Source organism: Astatotilapia calliptera, chromosome 10 (assembly GCF_900246225.1).
Source record: "Astatotilapia calliptera chromosome 10, fAstCal1.2, whole genome shotgun sequence".
Taxonomy (NCBI): Eukaryota; Metazoa; Chordata; class Actinopteri; order Cichliformes; family Cichlidae; genus Astatotilapia; species Astatotilapia calliptera.
Genome location: NC_039311.1, coordinates 21,854,685 through 21,876,161, shown reverse-complemented (window position 1 = coordinate 21,876,161; position 21,477 = coordinate 21,854,685). Strand labels below are relative to the sequence as shown.

The following is a 21,477-nucleotide window of genomic DNA, read 5'->3' as shown; positions in this document are numbered from 1 at the left end:
GCAGATTTGAATAGGTATGCATGTGTAGGTTTCTGTAAGCATATATTAGTTTAGTTGAATGTGTTAAAATCCATTCTTCATGATCATGATGCTTTCTATTTTATTTTAAATAATTTTTACTAATTCAACATTTTCTTCTCTGATTTTTGTCTTACAGGGATACCATCTAGGCCTAGTGTTTGTTCTTCTGGATGGCACACACACACTTACATGCATACATTTACATTTATATGTATCAGCCACAACCTTAAAACCAGCGACCATTGAAGTGAACAACATTGATCAGTTCATTTAAATGCAGCACTCTTCTGGGAAACCTTGGGCTCTGACATTCATATGGATTTTACTTTGACTTGAACTGCTTACCTAACCTTTGTTCCCGACTAAGCACACCCCACCATTGCAACAACATTCCCCAACAACTGCAACCTTCCCAAGCTGTATAATTTACCCCCGTGATATAAAAACTCCTCAGGAATGGGTGAAGAACACAACAAAGACAAAAGTTCCCAGATACTTATCTGATGATGAATCAGTGGAATTCTCCAGAATGAGCCACAAATTCACAGGAGATACACTCTAAAGAAGCCAGGCACCAGAGGACACCCAGCCTCAGACACCCCATGTCCATATCTGGACAGGTTAGATTTGCTTTTGCAGATCAAGTGGAACCCAGTGCTAGGCAATTAGATTCATTGTTATGGCTAATCTGATATAAATTTAAGAGGCACAAACAAAAAGTTCCACTTCTCCATAAAAAAGCAAAACCCAGTTAAGTAAGTTATTAAGTTCTTTTGATGTTTTGCACTACTTACAATGCTCCTACTCCATTTATCATATCAAGTAGCCAACTCATGTAGGTAAGTAATAATGGTGGTAAGTGACAAAAAACTGCTATGTACACATTGCAACACAAGCCGGATTATTTGTGCCAAATGCTTCCCCTTAAACACTTCAGGATGTAAGCGAAAAGTCTGAACCTGGAGTTACACAGTACATGAAACAAAAGATAACCATGACTCTGGTCATGCTCCTGACCTGATGTACCACCTATTTGGACATTATATTCCCTTCTACTACTGACTGCTGCTTAGTCACTTGGCTCTATCTGACCCATCTCTAATCATTGTTATTTACATTTTGAAGAGATCTAGTTCCTTAATCCAGAAAGAATACCACAGGAGATTCAGATATTAATTGTAGGATATGTTTACCTGGCTGCAGAACTAGGGCAGCCACACATCTATAAGTTATAAAAGTTATAAGTTATTTTTGAACTGCCAAAAATATTATGCTTATCCATTTATTCAGATAAAATATTTTCTAATTTAATATCAGCTCACTGACTTTTATATGGCTGCAAATACAAGTAAACATAGAAAGACTCCAGATAAAGGCTTCAAGGCTACCTGTAGAATTTCTTTTTTATCTTACAACATTAAGATAAAGAAGAAAGGGTTCAATGGGTTACAACATTAACCCATTGAACCCTTCCTAACAGCAAAGCAGATATAATCTAAAAATATAATATAGAGTAAGTTTGCCACTAAACTTCGTCTATAAGTTACACGACAAAAGCAAAAATATATTTAAAAAAAACAAACAAACAAAAAAAGCAGGTTGCCGGATTCTAGTGCTGGAGAAGATAGAACATTTATGGGGAGATTCACCACATAGAGCAATCTGATCACTTAATAAACTGGATTTTCACACAAAGAAAAAAATACTTGCCAAGCTCTCTTTTTGCCACCTCAGTGCATTGTATTTCATTTTATCTTGTTGCATGGAAAGCAAGTGCTTTGAGAGCAGATGTACCTGATCCTTTTGCCAACTTGACCAGGCAACTCAAAGCCATATGAGCTCCAGAGCCCCATGCTCTGGTATAATTTAAAACAGAAACTACATCTCTCTACCACTCTTTTTCATTCATTTCAAATCTCTGAGATATAAAAAAAATTACCCATTAGTAATAGCTGGGGTAGGACCTACTTTGGGAGAGCAAGAGCTAAAGCATCCACAAAGATCCACTTTGTTGTATGTATTGATTTTCTGTGTGCATGCAATTCACATGCAGTTCCAGACATCAGAATGATATTGCATCTGTGGTTGAAATGACACATTTCCTGCTTCAATATTTAGAACACATGTAAGGGAATAAGTGTACTTGTCCTGATACTGCATCCATTGTGACTGAGTGACTGAATTGCAGGAACTCTCTCACTGCCAGCTCTACTTTCCACTATTCATTTTTTCCCTTCCAACACTCTATTTTTTGGTTCATTGGCTTAATTTCCCTCTGCTGGAGTATAGAGGATGTGAAGAAAAATCTTCAAAGGGTTTAGATGGTGTGTTCCACAGATTCATTGGCTGCACTGAATATTTAGTGTCACATGCAGATGCAGATAGAAAAAACGTGTGCATACAGTTACTAGAGGGTTAAAAACATCCACGCATACTACTTATTTGAGCCACATTTTTGGACTAAAATATTGACATTACTTGCAACCATTTAATACAGCGAGGCATGGCAATAACCCCCTTTTCACAGAAAATATTTAAACCTTTATATGCTAATGTAAGCATTTTATTATTCAATACTTATTTTTTCTCCTTTTTTTCATAATTTTAATTGGAGTTAAATGATTCCTGCATTGGTTCCCAATAATTTGTCAAGATGACAGCCATTGCTCTAGTTTTTCATTAAAAAGCAGCAGAAATAGAAAATTAAACCTATCATCACCAATTATACAAAATGCCAAGACATATTCATTAATAATCCACTTATGTGGATTAGCATATGATTATGCAGTGTTTCCAATTAAGTACAAAGGGTAACATGTTCAAGATATGTGGTGTCTACATCTAAACCAGTGTGTTTACTGCCTCATTGCATGCATCATGCACGAAGGGTGTTTTGATTTAAAGTGCTTTTATTGACAAAGACACAAAAAATAATATTATTTAATATTTGATAGTATTAATAATTATTATTCATATTAAATAAATAAAAAAACACCTGACTACAGCACCAAAAGATTGTATGAAGTCTGAAGTCTGTGTCTGTTGAGTGGCTGTTTGATATTGATGAAACATAAACAAACTTTATGGTGGAGAAGTTTTTCCCCATCTTCTTGTTCAATTTTGAATATTTAGTTTGAAACAAGAAATAACATCATGTTTAATAGTATTCAATCATTTTATGTAATTATTGTATCTTATATGAACATTTGTGAAAACACAGATATAATCAGTAATGCAAAGGTCAAATGAAGACAATATGCAATGCAACAAAAAATGCAATAATAAATCAATTTGAACTCTAAGGTTCAGATCAATTTCATAGAAAATGTTGGTAGGATGCAAATGTTTTCTTTTTTTTTTTCTAAATTAACATTTTAAATCTGTTAATAATAATAATAATAATAATAATAATAATAATAATAATAATAATAATAATAATAATAATAATAATACATTAATAGAAGGGTCTTTGAATATTGCCAAGGATTATACATAGCTGTTTTGTATGCCATCACTGCATGGTATGATCACAGTTGCCATTAGGTTAGCCACTTTATTAGGGTTAAGCAAAGACGTGTTCTGCTTGTTCTGTTTTAATAAGTTTGTAGATCTGTGAAAGATAGAATGTCTTGTATCCTACATGAAAAATCTGATGTTCTAGGTAAATTGTGTTTGAGATCCTTGTTCAGTTGACACTGAGATAAAGTGTATTGTGATCTACGATCTTTGTAAACTGATTTTCAAAGATTTGCTCATTTTAAAACCTGTTGTGCATTTTTTTTCACATGTAAATTAGAAGACTAAAGTAACAATAATGGCAGTCTCTATAAACTGTCCTTGTATCTTCCTTCTTTCCCTACTTTATTCATCACCCTCTTCCCCTCTGTCTATGAGGCAGAGGCTGAAGAGATGGGACGTTTCAACCCTTAATGCCCTGTATGTCAGGCTGTGTTGTGGAACTGCCAGTGAAATCAGACTGCCAGAGAACTATTGGTGCAACCCCAATGGAGCCTCGGAGCACTGACTTTGTTCCACCTCCAGCAGTGACTGGGCATTTTCTCTGCAGAACAATATTCAGTCAAATAATCAGTTTAAACAGTGCTGAGAAACTTTTTTTCTATACTGACTGAACTTGTATGCATTTACCCAAAGCCTAGTTGCAAGAATCACATATGCATGAACTCTGACCCTTTATGTGTATGTTAGGGTTGTTGAATGTAGAAGATAACGGACTCTATATAAAATAGAATTCTATTGTTCTGGTGACTTTGGCCACAAATTGGCCTTTGCAGTTTTTATTTTTATTTTTTGGTCATTCCACAGACATGGCTTATTGATTCTTTATCAAATAATGTTTTGTTCTGTTTTTCTTATTTGCCTAGAAGTTTTTACCACACCTTAGAAGACAGTGAATGCCATATACTGTTATATTATGTGTATATTTTGTGAATATAATGAGATATTTATGTATGTACTCCTATTGTATGGCTCTGCTTGATGATCATCTCCACATCTTCACAATATTAGCCATTTGTACCTGTCTGAATGACTACAGCTTTTTACATTTTATGAATTTAGTTGATCCCTTTTTGCTCCTTTATACACTGTTACCAAGTAAGGCTTGCTTTTTGTTTGTGTTTATTTATTAATTTATTTTCAAAAGATAATATGTGCATATGTCCATGTTTTGTCAATAAATGACCCCTGCTCATTTTCACACATATATATATATATATATATATATGCATTGAAACATGCATTTATATATACATTGAGTCATCACTCAAAGTGCAGACTGAAAAAAGAAATCAGAACAACAATGAGATGAGAGTACATATTTGCACTATTTCTCCTTATAAAACCTTATCAAACTCTGAGTTCACGCTACAGCATAGTGTTAGGGTTCATTTCAAGCCTTTTTTCTTGTTTTCCAAACATTCTGCTTTAATTTGCATCAGGTAATTTTAATATTGCAACACCCAACCTTTAGATCATACACTATTGCTCTGATTTTTTTCCTGTAACATTTCTTTTAAGAGTTGCAAATTCACTGTTCCGTCAGTGATTACGGAATAACCCGGGCTTAAAAATAGGAAAAGAGTCTCAAACTGCGATGCTCTATGTTAGTATTGGCGTGCGGTGCCTATTCCCTCTAACAAAATGTTGTGCAAGTTATCTAGATTTCTTCTATTTTTCACGTCTTTTATGATGCATGTTATACTCCCAGTGTGCTCTTTTGAGGGAAGCGCCTGAATTTCCTGTTTGTAGGCAGTTTTGGACTGGTGAACACCTCTCTGTATAAATGCCTTTCTAGCTTTATATCAGGTTCATACATCTATGTAATACATCACTTATGGTCCTATGAAAGTTGTTTCAATTCAGGGATGGTTTAGACCAGCTCCCAAACTTAGCATGTTTTTATTTATAAGGAGAGAAATCTTTACAAAACCTCATATAAGATGGCATTAACTTAATTGGAACACCTGACTTCAAGTAGCCTCTGAAGAAGTCATTAAAATAGGTTCATCTACTTTTTTGTTTTAGCCTGCACCGTGAATGATTACTCTGTGTGTTTAATAAAGACACGGCAAAATTACCTTTGTTTGTGTGTTATTCAGAGGTCAAAGGAGAATGGTGAGACTGCTTTGAGCAAAGGTATGCAACAGTAACTTAAATAGCCACTTGTAACAACCAAGTAAATTACAAGAGCATCTGTGAAAGCACAAGACATCTGGTGGTATTGGTGTAAAACTGGGGGGGATATTTTTTGGCACATTTTGGGCCCTTTAGGTGCATGCGAGCATAATTTTGTTGCTGACCATGCCCATCTGTTTATGACTATAGTGTACCCATCTTCTGATTGGCTTCAATCCATCAGAAACAAGCCATATTATTAGATACAAATCATCTTGAATGGGTTTCTTGAACATGAAACAGTTACAAGATCTCAGTCCAACAGAGTGTCAAAGCAATTTCATAGATCAGAAGATTAGCATCATGGATGTTCAGTCAATAGATATGCAGCAAGTGTGTGATGCTATTGTGTCAGTATGAACCGGATCGCTAAGGAATGTTTCCACTACCTTGTTGAATTCAAGCCATAAAGAATTATGGCAGTTTGGGAGGCAAAACAGGGTTCAACTTAGGACTATAAGGTGTATAAGGTGTACCTAATCAAGTTTCCACTAATTGGAGCATGTCATGACAAAAAAGGTAGAGGAATGATTTATGGTGACTCATTCAAGCATTTATGTAATTCACTCTGAGTATTATCTGCTCCATGAGTGGGGGTATGCTACAATAAACTACAGCTGATCGCACTGCAAACACAGAGTGCACTGCAAACAGGTACACAAGCAATCATGTTTAGACAGCTAATATACAAGCATGAACACGTATACAGGCAACACATGGCCAGGTGTAGGTGAAATAGTGCTTTAAACCTCTATCACACTCTACTCCCTCTGCATTTCAGCTTCTCTACATTAAGAGCAGCTGGCAGGCAGAAATAACCCAGACCACGGAGGGAAAAAGTACATTTTATTATCCAACTTCCTCTTCCGTTTGGATGGTGCTTGTGAGACCTGTCTTAGTCTTGGTCACAGCAGCCAATCAAAAAAGGGTAGAGTGCCATCTATTGGCGTATAACCTGAATCCTCAATTTTCTCCATCCCCACCTATCCACTCTTCCTCCCCCCACAGACACACAGGCACACGGCTCCGACACACTGACTCACCATATGTTTTTACACACGCAAAAGGAAACACAGTTTGAGCACACACTGTAACCCCGCACACACAAAGACTGACACATGGAAACGTTCTGGTTTTTTTTACCCACACAGTTGCTAGGACACACAGATTCATACATTTATTAATACTAATAAATACAAATCAGCAATAATTTCTACAGAAAGTTAAATAAAATAACATAAAATATCATAAAAATAAAAAATGAATAATATTAAACACTACTACATCACACTATTAAGCTATATTAAGGTATTAGTAAGCTATTAGCAAGTGGTTATTTCATTTAATGGCAATACTCCTCCTTAGTATGTCATTTATGAATACATAAATATAATTATGACTGTGATTATGATTTTTAATAGCAGTAATGTAGTAGCAGTGATAGCTGTACATTGTGTAACAGTAACATACCTAAGTAATGAGGACAATGATACATAAATGATTAGTTAAGCACTTCCTAATACCTTGCTAATGCTTAATAGTGTGACTTTATATGTATGTAATTTGGGGTGACTTTTTTCTGAGATTCTCCCCTTTTTTTTTGGGGGGGGGGGGGGGGGGGGGGGGGGGCAGGAAGTTATCATAGCCAAACTATTGTGTAAAATAGGTTTTGCACATGCTTTGTTTCCTTTATGTAAAAGTGTAAACATAGAGTTCATCCAGTAAGCCTGTCTGGCTTCCAAGGTCACTGGAGTTTGAACTCTTGAAGGTAGAGCTGCAAGAACAAGGATGACTCGTGTAGGTAGAGTAAATTGAAGGCAGCTTATTCTGCCGACCTTTGACCACTGTGAAAAAAAATGTTTCTTTACACCCACAGTTGCACACATGCAAGTAAACAAGTGCACCCTCCATGCAGACATGCTAGCCGCAAATAGAGTGTGCAAAGTTGGGCCAAAATGTAGCTGTCTATGAGTGCTCATGACGATTTCCACAGCACTGTCAGCAGGCACCATATTAACCACATCAGATTCACTCAAATGCCAGACTGTCACATGCAGTCTGATTCATCATCTTTCCACACTGTCAACACAGGAGAGAACGAAGACAGAGAAACAGAAGGAGGGAGTGAGCGAGGGGAAGCAGAAACAGAAAGGTGAGGGAAAAGATCCAAACATGCAGAGGTGAGAGAAAACTGGATAGTGGAAGTGGATAATATGACAAACCGGGAGGAGTGAAAGAAAATAAGCAGGAATAGGGAGGGGGAGAGTGGATTCAGATAAAAGATGAATAAATAGAAGCAGCACACAAGCAGAACTCAAGCCCTCTCGTGCCTGACGAGGCAAGTTGGTGCTCAATAAGAAACGTAACGGCACAAACCAGCCACTAACCCGGGAACTCTGAGTGTCACACAGATGGGAAACAGTCTCAGGCTCTCGCTTGTTGTCTCTCCTTCTGTGACAGAGCCACCGACACACTAACTGTAGCGTTTTGTGTGGAGGTGCTTCCTGAATCTCATTTCATTTTGTTCCATGTTGTTTTCTTCTGGAGCATTAATATAGTTTGATGCACACAGATCTCCAATTCCATTTGCTGCTCAGTATCAACACAGCACATGAAGGTTTGGAGGCTTCACTTGATGTGGAGTATTTTGAATGAAGCTAAAACCAGACGTATCACAGTTCAGCTGTTGAATATATGGAAATATATAGACCTGAAGTATTAAAGAGCACTTCTTCAACAATGCTTTGTGGCTCTTTCCAGTGTATCTTTTTATAAACCTAAAGAGAAAATCTTCAGTGTTTCATGATATTATGCAATGTGTCACTGTGTAAAATGTAAATGAGATCTAAAGTGGCACATTACAGCTGGAGTGACTTTTTAACTGTCACTTGTTTCAAAATAATTTTGAACAGGGAGAGAGTGTGCTGTATGGTGATGATGATATACACCTAAATTACAGCTTTTATTACCTGCTCATTTCTTAAATATGGAAATTTTAACCGAACTTGGAATACTCTACAATGAAAACACTACATAAACAATACAACAGCAGGAAGAATGTCTTTTAAATTTGATCATGCATGCGGCTGTAAAACAATTATTTTTTTGTTTTCAGTTCTTTTATGCTTCATGATATGATGGCAGCTCTGTTCATCTGTGTGACAGATTATTGCTGATTTATCTGATTGATTGCATATTCACAAGCTAGTCTACTCCTACTGCTGGGCCCAAGCCTGGATAAATGGGAGGGTTGTGTCAAGAAGGGCATCCGGTGTGGAAATCTGTACCAAATCAAATATGCAGATTCATCCACTGCAGTGTTCCTTGGGAAATAAGGGAGCAGTCGAAAGTACTTTTAGCTGTAGTTTCTACACCATCCTGAAATACTTTACTGACACAGAAGCAAGATTGGAAACCACAGAGATGATTATTATGTAAAATATGACTTTGCTTTTGGTTTAGCTTCCCCCCCAAAGCCACCTGCTCTCTCTCTCTCTCTCTCTCGCTCACACACACACATGCACAGACAAACACAAAAAACAAATATTTTTTGTGGAGGAATTAAAAAACTCAACCGGAATCTGCGCTAAACAACATTAAATTTCCTGCTCAACTGAAGTGGGTCTGCTAAATCAATGTAAGGCCTACATAGACACAGTCTCATTTCATGAAAATATACTTCCTGGTTAATCTGATGAACATCCTGTTCTGATTAGACCTGCACGTGGGGAACGGTTAAAAATAACCACAGAATCGGTGACAAATGACCTCCTTCAATACACTCCAGTGCCCCCTGCACATTTGAAACTGAAACATCACATTAGGCAGATGAGGAGCTTCAAAGAGTTTGTAGTTCATTTACGGTTCTCTTTGAACTCAATAGCACATAAGTGTATCCACATGAAAGTAGATTCTGTCCCATGCACATTTACTTCTGGTGAACAGGTGTCATTGAAAATTTACGTAGTTTGAATCTCTTTTATTAAATTGATTTAAAAAATAGACATTATAGCTATGTTATATAAACTTTTGTGGCATTTTGTCTTTATTGGATAGCAATACTGAAGATAGACAAGAAGGCGGAGAGAGAGAGAGAGGGGAAGACACATAACAATGGTGTTCAAGCATTTCAGCTTGAACTCTAGAACCAGTTTTCACAGAACATCTAAAGTCAGGACAAACATCTTTATCTTAACATCATCTTCTATAGTTTATTAATGTGTATCTACAATGAATTTCAAGCATCATTGTTCTACCAAAAAGACACTAATTCTAACAGTGTGTTAATGTGTGCAGGTGCCAGCTCTTATATGGTCGAGTTTTTGGCAAAAATTAGGACACTGGTTACATCTTTTCCACATGTGTAAATATGTCAGTGAAAAAGCAATAACATTTGTTTTGCTGTATATTTTCTCCTAAGCACACTAAAATTTATCAGCATACACTGATGGCTAAACAGTATGCAGTGCAATAGTCATAAAATGGAACACAACAGGGCACTACCACCTGGGCCCCACTTAAAACAATACATTGTTCTAACCACCTTTGACAGTACAAATAACTATTGCTTCTGTCGCCTTATTGGCATGGAGATGTAGTGCCCTCATCTGCGTTCTAAAGCTGGTTCCTATGAAGTCTCTTCATACCAAATCCTTTAAGTATATCATTAAAATTCTTCTCGATACCATAGCAACTGAGCTTTTCCTGATGCAGGAGGTCAGTGGGAGCCTTTAGAGAAAACAGCAGGTTACCAATGGCTGGGTCTCCCACGCTGACAGGTGAGAGGTTACATCTCAACTTCTGCATCAGGTTTGAACTCTCCTCCACCAGATTACTCATGAGTATACATTTGTATTGTATTTGGTGTTACTCCAATCCTATGTCAAAGACACTCAAGGGGCCTGCTTTTTTAGTATTCTCATCTCATCTGTTATTTTGGTTCTTGAATTGTTAGCATAACACTTTTTGTACAGAAGATGATGGTAGCCTTAGTTTATCTGCTGCCTGTAGTTTTGACATTCTAAGAGTATATATCACCAATTTTAACTCATCAAGCATTCATGCAATAAAGGAAAAGAGGGTTTGATCACACAGTGAAATAAATTAATGTAATCTAAAGGCCACTTCCTGCAGTTTATGAATTGATTTTGAATCAGCATCAGCAAAACCATCATGTTTTTAGTGTTTCACTGTACAAGCAGTAAACACTAAAAACATTCATTGCTTTCTAATCTAAAACCAAGTCAAAACAACTGGGAATTGTTTGTTTTTTTTCTTTTAATGATAAGTACATAGCAGAATGATAACGTGGATGCTCAGAGAATCGGGATAATGAATAGCCTCCTGAAACCTGTATTGTGAAACAACTGACAAGCTGGAGGAGGTGAAAGCATAACCTTCATGACAACCATCAGGGTGTTGAACATGAGCAATCCACCATATGTGCCTGTGTGGGCTTGTGTACTTATATTCATCACATTATGGGTATATACTGTAAAGCTGTAAACACACAGTCACTGTTTTTTTTTCATCATTAAACATATCACTGATATGCCAGACTTGCAATCTTTATTTGGTTTATAATGGAGCACTGTAACAAAAAATAATTTCCCCCAGGGATCAATAAAGTATTCTGATTCTGATTCTGATTTATTTAATTTTATTTTATTCTATTCCCAACTCCCCTGTGGTTTCAAACCCACTCCAAGCTTCACTTTTTCCCATTATTTATCTCCCCTACCTGAATCCACTTGACTGATAAGCCCTGTCAATATTTTTCCCACCTTCTACTTTTTGCCAGATAGCTTTGGCCCGCTCTGCTTGAGCTCTGTAACCTTGTTTTTGACCTGTTTTGATTCCTGTGTTTCTCCCTGCTTCGATTTTGCCTACCTGTTGTAGTTTATTTTTTTATTTACTTTGGAGCCCTGTAAGAGAAGTTTCCAAAAAAAGATTCTCAGAAACAAGATTCCAGTAAGCAATTCTAGAGTGCTTTCTCTGTCTTTGCTCAATTTTTGGACTAGATGCGTAAATAAATCACACTTCCGAGCACATCCTTGTTAACAGGGACGATAAAGCTAAAAACTTCTAATGCTTTAGAAGATTAATGAGTTACATTAGTGATGTTTGTAATGCAAACCAAAACAGTGCCGGTGCCTGACTATATTGTCTGCCTTTAAGTTTGCACTGGCATTTGCCAGTGCATTTGTAATATATTTATCTGTCCTGATCACAAATGGTCAAGGACTGTTAGTGCTGTATTAAAAATCCTTTTTTTCAAGATTTAAAAATGATTTAAAAATTAAAAATCAGCAGTACTTTCCAGCTCCTTGTGAAAATGTATGAAAATCAATACAGTCATCTTTATTTCCAAACAAATAATAAAATGGTAAATGGCCTGTATTTGTATAGCACTTTACTAAGTCCCTAAGTACCCCAAAGCACTTCACACTACATTCAGTCATTCAAACACTGGTGATGGTAAGCTACATTGTAGCCACAGCCACCCTGGGGCACACTGACAGAGGCGAGGCTGCCGGACACTGGCGCCACCGGGCCCTCTGACCACCACCAGTAGGCAACGGGTGAACTGTCTTGCCCAAGGACACAACGACCGAGACTGTCCGAGCCGGGGCTCGAACCAATAACCTTCCGATTAGAAGACAAACTGCCAACTCTTGAGCTTTGAGCTATGAGCCATGTATTTATGGCACGTGTTCATGCATGCCTCTAAATGTCTCAATTGTATTCTACATACATGTTTAGTCCATTAGTCCATTCACACTAATGGACTAAATAACAATGCTGGTTTGGCTGCTATCCAGTAATGTTTAGCTCTGTGCCTAACCACAAACATGTATCTAATTCCTTACATTTGCATAGTGTGAAGAATAGTGTTACTCCTAACCCTGCAGTTTAGATGAAAAAAAAACCCCATTTATTGCAAGCATTACAGCAGGGGAGGATGACAGAAAGAAACATTGTGAGAGAAAAAGAGCACATACTGGGTGATGGGAAAATCTCATCTGTACTTAAAGAGAAACCAGTGCTATTAAGCAGCTTGGTGTGAGCTTGACGTCTAAATTATACTCTACATTATAAAATACCAATGATGCGCTTGGCCATTAATCCATATACCGCAAATAAGAAGCTAGCTCATAGTCTGCAGGTAGTCGATTCAAATGTAAAATATTAACATGGTTACCACATAACAGGTAATAATGGTTTTACATTGGGAGAACAATATTTAGAATTTCAGGACAGAAAAGGAAGAATATGAAGATATGCGCATCTTGAAACGAAGCTGAAAGGAAGTTCTTAAGTTGTCTATGGGGGGCTTTAGAGTTAAAGTGTTAAAGGTTCACTGTAAAATGTAATTGCATGGTAATTTGAAATTACCACATTTTTATGTTTTATGTTAATATGTTAAAAAAGTAAGTATGTCATATCTAGCTTTATTGAGGATTATCCTGCCTTGTAGAAAAAAATATACTGGGGACTTTTATTTCAAATTGCTAACAGATTTGCTATTTTTGACCTGTAGCCAAAAAGTCGACGTGAAGTGTAACAAACCTGAAGTAGACATTAAAAATATAAAGAAAAATGCGCTATAATCCATTTAGGGAAATTCCTAAATAACAGATCTACTCTGCCAACAAGATAAAGCAAAAAAAAAAAAAAAAAACTTACAAGATTACCTTAAGTAGAAGAATGATAAGAGGCTAGATTGTGTGGACAGAATTATGCTAATATGGAACACAGGGGACCTCCCCTGGGTATAGGAAGCAAGCTGAATGAGAAGAGACTACAGTGCACAGTTGGTAAATTTGTGCATTTTTATGCTGTTGTTATTGTTATTTGTATTTAAAAAAAATCATTTTACTGTTATAATGATTATGAGCAATGAGAGTTTGATGTGCTTAAGTCTATATGGCTTATGTTGTTTGTGAATATATGTGAATATAGACTACCGTTTATGTCCATATTGTTAAAGAATGCATTTGTGGCGGGTGCAGCATTAAAGACAAATAAGGTCAAATCCACATTACCATGGTAACCCACCAGAAGAGACCAGCTGGTCCATCTGTTATTCAGCTAACTTTGAGTCGGCTCTCCCACACCTCATACCAGCTGCTGCTGTTATAGTCATACAGGATCTGCTTGTTCACTCAAGCAGCAACATCCTGTGCTGCGCTGTTTCCCTGGAATATAATTGTGAGGGATTCAGTCCCCCCCCCCCCCCAAAGAAAAAAAGACTGTCATGCCCTTTTTTTTTTTGTAAGCGGAAAGGTCAGACAAATGGAGGTATCTTATTTTGCCTTGCTGCTTAAGGTAGAGAAAGGGGTAAGACAGGGAGAGTTTTCTGTGCTGTGGGTCATAAAGGTAAGCAGTTTTGTCTGGTCTGTTTTTTAGATGTTTTTTTCTATCCAACAAGTAATATTGCCTTTGTTGCAAGCACGGTGGTTGTACTGACAGCTTTCAATACACCTTACCAAGTTTGCTTGCATTAGCTGAACTTAACACTTCACCATCTTACATGGCCTCTTCCCTCATTAGTCCATGACAAATTAAGATAGGAGTGTGTTGAACTTGTATTTGGTAGATTTTCACTGGAACTCTTAACCTGAGGTCCAATATCATGTTGGAGATATTGGAGGCTGATTCAGAATGAGGCTAACATTAGGCTGAAAAATTGAAATAAACCTATCAGAGAGACAGCAAAAACTGGTGTGTAAATACTGTAATTACAGTTAGAATACTTTTGTTTATCCCGTTGAATTAAAGCTGAAAGTCTGAACAGAGGCAAAAATGATGAAAACTGTGTCATTGTCCAAATATTTGTGAACTTCCTGTTTGCTGCCTTCTTTATAATCTTATGTACACAGATGACTTAGCTGTTCTGGCTCCCTGTAGTTCTGGCAACTGTTATGTTATGGTGTGTGGTATGACACTGAATTTAACACTAAAAAGACTTTGATAATGATTGCTGAATCCAAGTAGAATCAGAAGCAAATTTTCCTCTCATTCTGTTTGGCTGATCAAGAACTAAATGTGGTGATTAAGGTGAGATATCTGGGTCACATGTGATGATGATTTTTTGCAACATAAGTGTTGTATCCTGTATGCACAAGCAAACTGGCTGACACGCAAATTTCATATGTGTACAGATGATGTCAAAATAGCTCTTTTTATAGCCTAATGATTTCTGCTTTATGCAGCACATTTATGGTGCAATTATAATAAAGTAAAAATAAAAAAATCTTCACTTACCATATAATGATGCATTCAGGATTTTGCTCAAGCTACCAAGACGGATTATGTTTTGTATTAGTAATGTTCCTACATTTAATGCTCTGCTGATTAATTTTATGTGCAAACTTATGTGGCTTTTAGTTGATTCTGGGGATGTAATCACAGTTGCCTTAACTGGCCCTATTCTACATTACACCTTTACCAGAAACTCAGCAAACTTTCAGATCACAGATTTTTTTCACATCCAGGTGTTGGCATACCTGTTGTTCTGTGTGTGCGTGTGTGTGTGTGTGTGTGTGTGTGTGTGTGTGTGTGTGTGTGTGTGTGTGTGTGTGTACTTTTTTCCATTTATTTTCTGTTATTTTGGACTTCCATCCATCGATTTTCTTAACTGCTTGTTCAATTCAGGGTCACAGGGGTTGGAACGTACCCCAGCTGGAAGTCAGAGGGGCAGCACACCCTGGTCAGGTCACCAGTCTGTTGCAGGGCAAACACATAAAGCCAGGGAACCATTCAAACTCACATTCACATCTACAGCCTATTTAGTATCACCAATAAACCTAACATGCAGGTCTTTGGACTGTAGGAGGAAACCAGAGCAGCTGGAGAAAACCCATGAAGGAGGATTATACAGAGTCCACAAAGAAAGACCTATGACGGATTTACACATCTGAAATGGAGTAATTACATAAAATATATATATTTTTTGGTTAAAACAAATCTGAGATAACTGACACAAAAAGGAAAAATAAAAATATCGTCAAATTTCACAATACATTTGTATTCACTAGGTCCTTCTTTTAATGACTCAATGCAATCAAGGTCATAGACTCTCAAAAGTTTGTGCAAAACATAAGGCAGGGTACAAAATCCAGCTTGACAATTTATAAAGTACTTCTTGCGCTGTAAGGGGATGCTTGGCTTTCTCACATTTCAAGTAGCCTCATAAATGTTCAGTGGATCTGATGTCAGGTGACTGCGAAGAAAAGTACATGACAGTCAGCTTTCCTTGGTCCTCTTTGATCTTCAAATAGTTCTTGTAAAGCTTTGAGGTTTGTTTGGGATCATTATGCTGCTACAGTAGGAATCCTCCTCCACACAGATGTAAACCACAGAGTGTAGCATGTCTTTGGAGAATGCATTTGTACTTTTTTTTATGAGGTAGTAGTTTATTCAATAATGCAGGTGTCCAACTCCAGAGTTCAGAAAAAGGAAAATGTAAAAAAGCACAGACACATATTGTTTTTTTTTCTGGCATTGATACACTACTGGATCATTTATTCTCCTTTTATATGTTGATGCACATTCAAATTTATAACAAGAGAACGAAGACTGTAAGCTTATTTACTTAAATAAGGATTTGAGCTTCTCATCTAATATCACATATATAAATATCACAGAGTTAAAAAGCTTGGTATCTTATCTTTACAGTCATTTTAGTGTATATTTTAAAATATAACAGATTTTCAGATTTTCTATTTTTTCCAATTTAGCTCTAATTTATGTACGATTTCAATATACAACAATGTGTAATGCATGCAAAATTGTAATTAAATGGCTGTATTTCTATTAAACATTTACCAAAACACTTTACATTATCCTGCTTATACACATGTGCATTTTTTTTAAAACAATAGCAACGATCCACAATGCAAGCTGCATGTCTAACCAATAGAAGTCTGGTCTTACCCAAGGACACATCCATGATATTAAATCAAAAAACATGTTTTTCCAAAGCTCACTTCAGAAGGTTTCTCTTGTACAAATGCTGAAACTGTAAAGGTAAGTGAAATAAGTGAAATAAAGCCCTTGTATCTTGTCCTTTTATAAAAGTGGCTTTTTCTGCCACAAATCGCTCTCACTTTTGTAGCACAAAGAAATCACAGATACAGCTGCCTAGTGTGTCCGGCTGGAGTATTTTCAGTCTAGATGTCAAATGGATATTTTTCTGGTTCCTCACCATGGCAGCCACTCTTATTATCATGTGAATCTGGGTGGTGGTGGGGGGTGTCTGGAACCAAGAAAACCTAATGAATTGGTTACATAAAGTCTTCTGCAAAGATTGTCTCAGTCTGTCAGGATGTCTGGGAGAAAAGCTCACCGCTCATTGGAGCACAGTGTCCATAACATGGACGAGCTTTAGAAGAGAGAGAAAGCAAGCAAGAGTGAGAGGGGTGGAAAATGGAGAACAGATGAGAGAGGTAGATTTAAGGATAGCAGAGAGCAGGAGAAAAGTTGAGAAAATAACAGATGGCCAGTTATACTGTAGCTGAAAGAGTGGTTGGGTGGGTCGATGGATGAGAGAATAAGTGGGGGATGGATAGCGTTAAACATTCTTAGATATATAGCTGGATGGCTTTAACTCAAAATCTGAGAAATGAGAGGACCAAAATGACAATGGTTTGTTGCAATATATATATATAGTTTTGTAAAATAGCACAAGTTATTGAATAAGAAAAAATTTTCAAGTGATTGATAATCACTGATCACCAGAGATGGGCAGTAACGCGTTACTGTAATCTGATTACTTTTTTCAGGTAACGAGCAAAGTAAGGGATTACTATTGCAAAAACGGTAATTAAATTAACGTTACTTTCCTGTAGGAAGGCTGCGTTACTGCGTTACTAAAACGGTGATTTTTTGGCGAGAATGCCTCATGACACGTTGGGGTGACTGTAGCTCAGGTGGCAGAGCAGGTCAGCCACTAATCAGAAGGTCGGTGGTTCGATCCCAGGCTGCATCCTGGCTGCATGCCAAATATTCTTGGGCAAGATACTAACCCCATGTTTGCCTACTGGTGGTGGTCAGAGGGGGCCTAGTGGCGCCTGTGTCCGGCAGCCTCGCCTCTGTCAGTGCGCCCCAGAGCAGCTGTGGCTACAATGTAGCTTGCTATCGCCAGTGTGTGAATGGGTGAATGACTGAATGTAGTGTGAAGCGCTTTGGGGTCCTATGGACTAGAAAAGCGCTATACAAATGCAGGCCATTTACCATGACAGTGATGTAAGCGAGTGCGACGTTCGTGACAACAGCTGTGTGCAGATCAACAATGGATCATATATCGAGTGCGGGAGAGAGTATGAGCATGCAGCGTTTAAAGCTTGGAAGTACTGACCTTATTTTGAGTTTGATTCCATAAAAAGTGACAAAAACATTAGTGTCCGTTGTGCGTGGGCAGAAAACTTCTTTTTACAGCGAAAACCCCCCCCCTAAACGTCCAAGCAAGCACCGGGAGTGCGCTACGACGTAATGGGAAACTCACAGAGAAACTCGCGGATTCTTCCACTGACCGCTGCGGCACACCTGCACCAGGGCAAACCTCCGCCTACGCCACTCCTGCTTTACAGGTGAAAATAGAGCAACAGGACCGCTAGTCTTTGATGTTATTTATTTTCTGCTGTGTTTTACTTGCATCTATTTGAAAGAGTGAGTGTAAACACACAAAAAAAATTATTTTATGTGCTGGAATGTGCAGAAAATAGGTTTAAATATTAAACAAATTTCTTCCAGTCAGAGAATGTTGCATATAATTAAAAAAAAATTTGCATAAAGTTAAAAGGTTAAAACTAATAAAACAAGTTTTAAAAAGAGACCTTTCCATTTGATTACATTTTGTATGATGGATTATGCAGAAAAAGTAGAATTGGGCTGAAAGATCTATCACTTTATCACCTATTCAGGTTGTAAATCGTGTTTTTAAAAAGTAACTAAGTAACTAAGTAATGAATTACTTTTGAAAATAAGTAATCAGTAAAGTAACGGGATTACTTTTTTGGGGAAGTAATTGGTAATTAGTTACTGATTACTTTTTTCAAGTAACTTGACCAACATTGCTGACCACATAGTTTTGTCATGTGGATCAACTCACACTTCTTTCATTGAATTTTTTGATTGCCTGCCAGGCCATGCAGCTTTTGTTGATTGCCTAATTCTCAGGAACTGGATGAAAAAATAAGATAATGAAGGAAACGAATGACAAAAATGTAAAAAGGGGAAGTAATAATTTACAATGTATCTACAATATAATAGATAAAGGACCAGTGATTCATCAGTGATTGAGCTCATACAAAAAAACCCCAAAAAACCCAGAAATATGCACTCTTAAGATGTAGTTACGGATTTAGTACGGAAAAGAAAAATAAATGTACTGACAGTAGTTTATAAGCAGGCACATATATTTATAAATTAGACTTAGCAGTTATTCGAGTTCCAAAACATTGACCTAAGATGACAGTAGACCAGCAGTTATTCGTCTTTATTATTATTAAGTCAGTCCATTATTATTTATCATTATTTAATTTAATGTTGTTTTACTTCATTACTAGATTACTTGTTGTTAATAACAAGGAAAGTGTTCAGCAAACTAATGTCAAATCACATCAGATTACGGAGTTCTCTCTTTTGTAACGTTCATGCTCGAGATTCCTGGGAATTTTGCAGGCAGTTAGCTACTTCCTCAACACTCCTGTAAAGAGGAAGACATGTCATGTCACTGTCTGACCCCAGTAGCAGATATTAGCCTAATATTGGGATAGAAACTATCGGGAAATTGGACCGTCATTTCTAATCATTAGTGGCTCATTAGACTTCCTTAGAATCACATTTTTAGAGGCGAGCAGCACTGTTATGAGTAGAGTAGCAGCAACTGTTGCTCACTGAACTGTCTGTACTGTGCTTGTGATCAATGCACCCATCACCTTTGGTTAGCTGTTGAGTGTTGTTATTCTTGTGTTTTGAATGCATATATTTAATGATTTCACAGCTTTACTACATGATTATATGATGTGATACCAGGAGACTCCATAAAGTGCATCCTGTTGTTCATTGTTTTTCTCGTTCTTGCCCAGTTTGCTGGTTTTTTTGAGCTAGCTCATTTACTGTTTTGCCTCTTTTGCTTTGTTTGTTTTATTGAACTGAAAACCAGTGTACTAAACAAAGCCTTCTCTTTGGAGTCATGCGTTTGGGTCCCTATTCTGAGTATACCAGTCGGTAAATTACCTTCACGTATGGTTTCTTATTGACACGAGTTCACACTTTTTCCACAGTATTGTTGGTGTCATTTTATTTGAGATAAGCCATTTTCTCTTTTCTAACTGCTGTCATTGAATTAGAAGATAGTATTTAGTAAAGTATTTGCATTTTTTCTATTACTAAAACCTCAAAGTATTTTGTTTGTTTAGTTGTTTAGTTGTTTGTATTTAATTGGATGTGCACCTACACAAACAACGAGGCAGAAAACTAGCTTGAATGTTTGAGTGAAGCTTCTGCACTACAGTGAAAAGGTTGAGCAAAGGTTAAGAAATGAGTGGGTTGTCAGAAAAAGAAACAGCAAAATGCATTTAAACTGCTGAAAGTGTATATGAAAATGATACTATACTGTACAATACTGTAAGTACATTACAGTAGACTACGAATCTGTTTTATATTCCTTTTATTTGTCTTTAAGGCTCTTAAAGGTTGTGCCCTATCTGTCCCGTCTTATTCTCTCAGGTCAGCAGACCAGACGCTTTTGCTTGTTTGAAAGACACAGCACAAACTCAGAGGTGATACAGCTTGCGCAGTTACAGTTACAAAACTGTGGAACAATTTGTCATTGCACATCAGGCAGGCTCCTTCACATACAGTTCATTTGCTGGCCTTCGACCCAGTGTGAGACATTGACTGTGATATATATATACTGCCTATTTAAACAAATGTACAGGAGTAAACTGGAGTCAAATTTCTTAGTTGTTTGTCATTTCTGTTTGGTATTATTGTACACCAAACAAAATAACATTATGTTTATGTAATATGTTATATTATATTATATATTATATGGGTGGTGCAGTTGTCAGCACGTTTGCCTTACATTGTTGCCCGAGTTCGATTCCACCACAGCCCGTGTGGAGTTTGCGTGTTTGCGTGGATGCTCTCCAGGTTCTTTGTGGGTTTTCTGGTGAATCGCAACCACCCTAGGGAAAATTTTGACCTTGGGATTTCCAGGCCATGTTTGGTACAGATGTTCCTGTATACCAGTGGTGTCCAAACCCAGGCCTCGAGGGCCGGTGTCCTGCAGGGTTTAGATGTGTCCTTGATCCATCAAAGCATCACACACATCACAGTTGCCTCCTCAATATGTCTTGAAGTTCTCCAGAAGCCTGGTCATGAACTAATCATTTGATGCAGGTGTGTAGACCCAGGGTGAGATCTAAAACCTGCAGGACACCGGCCCTCGAGGCCTGGAGTGGGTCAAGCCTGCTGTATACTATGCCAGCCACTTTGTTATGGCATTCCATGTATGCTTGGTCCAGGATTTCTCCATATCAACCACTTCTTTTATCTGGCGGTGGTAAATGCCATACAGAATCCAGACCTTCCATGCGTAGTTCCTGTTCTTGCTCTTCTTCTTTATCGGGTTTCTGCTGCCTGAGGTATTCACTAAGCACATGATCTCTTGTGACCATCTTCTCCATGTACTCATGGACTCAAAGGTATTTGTATCTCAAATACCTTGGAATCCATGCCTTCTGGTAGTGT

The 21,477-nt window shown here is 37.4% G+C and overlaps 1 protein-coding gene across 1 annotated transcript in view; it reads left to right on the top strand.

Annotated features, from left to right (window-relative positions):
* The window catches only part of gabra6b (gamma-aminobutyric acid type A receptor subunit alpha6b), a 29,115-nt gene extending 25,724 nt beyond the window's left edge, over positions 1-3,391 (top strand). Inside the window, exon 10 of the mRNA XM_026182502.1 lies at positions 158-3,391. Within this exon, the coding sequence (XP_026038287.1) occupies positions 158-170 (13 nt within the window). The 3' untranslated portion in view covers positions 171-3,391. The remainder of the gene's footprint in view (positions 1-157) is intronic.
* Positions 3,392-21,477: the final 18,086 nt, after the last annotated feature.